Genomic DNA, 5,793 nt, shown 5'->3' with positions numbered 1-5,793 from the left:
CGGCAGCCTCAGCGCTAAGGTAGCAGGGGGTTTTTCTGGTGACTGCAGTCTGAGGGCCACAGACTGAGGTAGGTTGTCCAGAGGCTGAACGCTCAGGTCTGTGTCTGCCGGTGGCTGCTCTGGTGGCTGGGTGTCCTCGCTGTCAGGCAGGGCGTCTATGGGAGGCACATACTCACGGATTTCTCCCGGCTCTAGAGGGTTAGGCCCACAGGGATCGTGCTCTGTGCAGCTTAAACGCCCATCCAGCTTGGAGATGAAGAGCATGCCTTCCCGGTGCTGCTTGCAGAAGGACCTGGGGCACATCTCGCAGAAGGAAGCTGCTTCCTTACCACACATATCACACTGATGCCATGGGCACTCCCATTTTCCTGCAGCACAGACACAGGAGAAAAGACATACCTTAGGAGTGGCACAAGTGGAAGAGTCAAGGCCTGCTGCAAAGTGAGTTCAAGGGAGAGTGCAAACACCCCCGTAATACTGCCATACAATTCTACATGTCCTCAGTTTCTGCCATCGCTCCCAGGCATAACAGGCAGTTAACAGGAATCCACATCCTCAGAAGCAACAAGGGCGATAATAATCATGACAAACACAAGCCACGCCAGGTCAGACCAAAAGCCCAACTTGACACTAACCACCTAGAAGAGCAGACACCCCCAGCTTGCACATCTCTGTGGCTCTGACTTCCCCAAACAACAGTGGTATCTGTGTATAATACACCCAATGGACTTTTTAAGTAGATGCGTCAGGTTTGTCTAAGTCTTTTTTAATTCTGGGCCAACAACCTCCCTTCCTGTTTATCAAAAAGAAGAAGTGAGAGGGCAGTGATCCCAAGCCAGTAAGTTTCTGTATTGTCTCTGCACCCAAAGGCATCTTCCTTAACCTCTGTGTATGGCCATGATAAAAATACTGCTTAACACAAAACCAAGCTGCTCCTTGAGGAGCTCCATCTCCACACTGAATCTATTCACCATCAGTATCAACATCACAATGGAGGAAAAAAACAACACTACACTTCAGAGACTGCTGCTTTTTTCATTTGCAGATGACCTCAGTGGTTCAGCCCCCTGTTCCCCCAGCCAAGGCTGCTGCTGTCTGTACCCAATGCTCTCACCAGTTCACGGACACAAGGAGTGTCCGTGAGATAATCTGCACCCAGGATACACGATTCTGAGTTCCTGACCTCTCACCACAGGAGCAGCACAGCTGCCTTTCTAAATACGCCTCCTGCCTCCATGCCCCCTCAACACTCCACACCCCACAGCCCCTCAGCCCCCCGCCTCGCTGCAGAGAGCAGCTCCCTGCAGAGCAGCACCCACGCAGAGTCACCAGCCAGCCTGTGCTCAGAACACAAGCGATGACAAGGGGCAGCTGTGGACACCAGCCGGGCCAGAGCACTTCCCAGGCTCCTGAACTAAGCCCACACATCTGTGGCTTTGGCTACCAGCTCTTTTTCAGGCAGGCTGGAAGAGACTGCAGCACGGCACTGAGCAGCTGTGGGCCTTTCTCAATGCACTTGTGCAACACCAGCTTTCCACTCCCCTCTCTCATGCTGCTTTTCCCCTGGGGTTGAAGACATGTAGCGTGTTTTCCCCTCCTCTGAAGCCGGTCCAAGGCTTCTGTTCTGATCTCAAAATATGTACACCGCTTTTCTGCATCTTCTCCAATTTTTCAGCATCCTTTTCAGAGCGAGGATGTTTAACACTACACTTGGTTTTCCCTCTTTTGGGCTCTCAGTGCTGCAGCATCCCCTGCACCATCAGCAACCCAGAGAGACACACTCAACACGCACTTTGGCCACTGGAAAGACTCTGGGACTATTATTATCTGACATCATTTGTACAGATGGAAAATAAGTCAAAACCTGCCAGTATGTTGCAGGAAAGATAAATCCTATCAAACCACTCTAATGGTTTTTGACAGGATAAAAGGCCTAATGAATAAGCATCTCTCCAGAGACAGTCCGGAGCAGAGGAGCTCTGGAAGTAAGATCACACAATCAGTAACACGCAAACAAGCAGGAAATTCCCATTACTCAACAGCAGTGCCCAGGGCAGAGGAAACGTCTGAAGTAAAAAGTGCTGAACCTTTCATGTCTCTAAGGAGTGGGCTTCGAAAATAACAACCTACGTGTAAAAATGGTAAAATGGCTACAACTGTCTGAAAAACATTCTCACCAAACTGCTATGAATGGTCTTCCGGCAAACTGGGGAGGCATTTCCAATGACATCTTTCAGGAGTCTACTTTAGTCTGTATTTAATTAAAATTTTTGGAAGCAGAACAGCAAATGCTCTTACAGAAATGGGTAGATAAGAACAAGGCTGTGAAGAACTGCAAAAATCTGGTTAGACAGGCTCAGAATTTAAACTGGACAGATGCTCTGGCACCATCAAGGTGCAATTAAATAAAGAACAATTTAAAGCAAGACTGCAGGAGGAAGAAATAAAATAAATATCTGAAAAGGATCAAGACAAGAGGACTCAAGGATGATAAGGCAAATCACAAACATCACATAAATATAGAAGTTGCTTTTGATAAACAAGTCAAATCTAATTTCCTGAGACATTTTATGTAAAACACAAAACATAATTACTCTGTTCTATCAGCACTTAAAATACTTGGTACTACAGTTTAAAATACATGTAGGCAAGTGGGACACAGTCTGGAGCAGACCAAGAATAATAATTTTAGAAAATAAGAACTGCAAGGAGAAGCTGTGTTTGTTTAAACTGGAAAAGGACTAAGGAGATAACAGTCTCTCAGTGTGTAAAAAAAATAGGCATTGGAGAGACAACAATCCTTTTTATTTTCCAAATCAGGCTGTTAGCAGAAACTTTTCAAATGGAAAGCAAGGGAACAGGCAAAATGCTGGATTGTCCTTTACTGGAGACTTTAAAGCACAGGAAAACCTACCCGTGCTGTAACATCCTGGTCTTTGCACACAAAAATGACCAGAAAGGTGATATTCAGGACTCCTCACCCTGAATTATGATGGTTCCACAGGAATGACCTGTACTCACATCGGCTTTCACATTGCTCAGTTACAGCATTTGTTCAGTGAGCAATCCAAGCTCTTCTCTATAAAGGGCCTATCCTCCCCAAAACTCAGCACATACACACACACACACATAACTTCTGTCATCTACAGAACAGGCTACTAGCCCTTCTACACCTTCCGCCAAATTACAGCTAGAGGAGCTGCACCCCCAGTTCTGGCTCCCCGTGGAGTGTTGACAGAAGCACTCTGCCACAGGTACTCCCCTGACAGTTATTTTCAGAGACTGCTTGGTTCCACACTTCTTAGCATGCCTCCGAGGGGTTCAGAAAATACTGTACAGCACTGCATAGAGAATTTCTGATTATGACAATGCTTACAGGATTAAATAAAAAAAAATTACAGCCCCCTAAACAAATTACTTCAATGTAGTTGCTTTTATTAACCAAATTTATTATCTTAGCAAAACCTACTAAATTAGGTTTGATGAGTTATTCTAACCAAAAACTTGTCATCTAGTATTGCTAATATTCTTATCATTTAATTCTTTAGCTACTTGATCCCGTATCAGCTCTTCCATTCTCCTGGCCTGGCAGACATCAGGCTAACTGGCCTACCAAGACTCAGGTCAGACCTTTTCCCTTTCTGAGCACTGGTTGAACCTGAACACTCATTAAAGGTCCCAGGAACTCCTTCAGTAACCAAGACATACTGAAACAACAGAGGAAACACTCCCCTCAATCAGCTCTTCCAAGACTTTTAAATGCAACTTAAATCTTTTCCTCTACTAGATGTTACTTTACACTTGAGCTACAAACCAACTATGAACTGTTTTATCACTCATTCAGGGAGCCTATTTCTTTCTCTGCATACAACTGGAAGTACTTTTTGAACATTTTTTCTTTTTATTTCACATTTCTGCCCTCATGTCACCACAAACTAGGATATGCTTGCATACCATTCTCTTCCTTAACTATGAACTCATGGCTATTCAGAGATATCCAACTCCCATTTTCCATCAGTGCTTTCCTCACCATTCAACTGTCTTCAGCTTTGGGAACACAGCCAATCTGAGGAACCAATACCTCAACTATTGTTGGGACTATCCTCTGCCAAGCCCCAAGGATGGGGTCAGCTCACAAGCACCATTTCTTAGGCAAGGACCAGCTCCCCCTTCAGCAATCCATTCACCTTTTTGCAGTCACAGTGGGGTGCAAACCATGGTTGTGTTGGATGGGCCAGAAAGTCTGTTCAAGTGAGAAAGATTTCTCTAAATTTTAAGATGCTGTGAAGCGAGTGTAAGGTGATAGGCAGCGGCTGGGAGACCTCAAGCCAATGCCGTGACCCAAGCAGAGCCCAGCCATGTGGAGCACTGACCTGCAGGTCTCTTGGTCAGGTTGAGGCAGTCCGCGTGGTACACCTTGGGGCAGCCTGGCTTCTTACAAGAAACTAGCTGCCCTCCATCCCCACAGCTGAAACACTCGTCTTCTCGTTCCTTCATCACCTCCGCCTGCGACCTGCGCTTCACCTGCGGCCGTCTCTTTAACTTCTTGGACTTTTCCTCCGTGAGGTTGGGTTGGCTCTGTGGGTGAGACATCAGTTAATGCTCTGCCCCTTCCATCTGTTCCCTTCCTGCTACACTGGAGATAACTGCAAACCAAAATCCCACTGCCAGCCGTACCGGAAACGTATGTAGCATCTCTACAGTGCTTCTTAATACTTGGCAATTGATTTACCATAGCAAACAGTTCTCATTTTTTTGGAAAAAGTCTGGAAGCCCTGCACGAAAGCCTGGTTAGACATGTGATATATGCAATGAGCAACAGCAGAACAAGGAGCCAGGGGCTGCCTGGCATTGCTGAGCTTGTGCCACCTCTCACAGACTCTTCAGGTCCTCAATCAAAGCAGCTGGGTCTTCTTGTACCCGGGATTTTCATGAGGAATCTCTCCCAGGCCTTCCTGAACTTTTCGATGTTCCTCACCTCTCTCTTAATTTTCAGTCTGAATTTACCTGTGATCAGTTTAGACTTATTTGTTCCTGTGTCGATGCTACTCTTGTTCTGCAGTTTTTCTCTCTGCCTGAAGTAACCACCAGGACACACTCTCCTTCTCACAAACCAAACATTTTCAGTCTGCACCCTCAATCCTCCTCATGGCTCTTCTCTGCCCCTATCGAGTTTATTTCTCCCAAACACAAGTTACAGAATTATACACGCTCCTTCCTCTCTTCTCTGGCCGAAGGCTTCCTCCAGCACTGCCCTGCTCCCCAAGCCAGGACCTCAGACTCGCCCCACCCCAAGCATGGGTTCTCTCCAGGCTAACCCTCCCCTTGTACCACTCAACTCCACAAAGGTGATGCTCCCTGCCCCCTGTCTGTGACCTGATGTCATGGGTTTACCCTTGGCTGGGAGCCAACCCCATACAACCTGTTCGCTCACCCTGTCCCCTTCGAGGATGGGGGAGAGAATTAAAGGGGTAAAGGGAAAAAAGGACTCGTGGGTTGAGATAAGAACAATTTAATAACTAAACTACAATAAAATACAAATATACAAATGAGTGATGCACAGTGATACCGCCCCCCCACCTGATGACCAAGGCTCAGCCTGTTCCCGGCTAACGATCCCAGAGCAGGGAGAGTCCCGAAACCGCACTCACGGAACAGAGATAACAGTCTGAGCGTCCCAGACAGAGAGCTGACAGAAAGGTAGGTGGGGTGGGGGGAGGCCTTGGGAAAGCGACCACCTGGAGCGAGATGACCCAAGGCAAAAGAGATCCGGAACCAAAAGGGACAATCTTC

The 5,793-nt window shown here is 46.9% G+C and overlaps 1 protein-coding gene across 1 annotated transcript in view; it reads right to left on the bottom strand.

The window, feature by feature from the left end:
- NSD1 (nuclear receptor binding SET domain protein 1) overlaps positions 1-5,793 on the bottom strand; it is a 52,917-nt gene that overhangs the window by 1,932 nt on the left and 45,192 nt on the right. Inside the window, exons 21-22 of the mRNA XM_010078013.1 lie at positions 4,374-4,578; positions 5-368 (exon numbers count right to left, since the gene is read on the bottom strand). Coding sequence (XP_010076315.1) covers positions 5-368; positions 4,374-4,578 — 569 coding nt within the window. The remainder of the gene's footprint in view (positions 1-4; positions 369-4,373; positions 4,579-5,793) is intronic.

This window comes from Pterocles gutturalis, unplaced genomic scaffold (genome assembly GCF_000699245.1).
Source record: "Pterocles gutturalis isolate BGI_N339 unplaced genomic scaffold, ASM69924v1 scaffold24038, whole genome shotgun sequence".
Taxonomy (NCBI): Eukaryota; Metazoa; Chordata; class Aves; order Pterocliformes; family Pteroclidae; genus Pterocles; species Pterocles gutturalis.
This window is presented reverse-complemented; position numbering and strand designations above follow the sequence as displayed.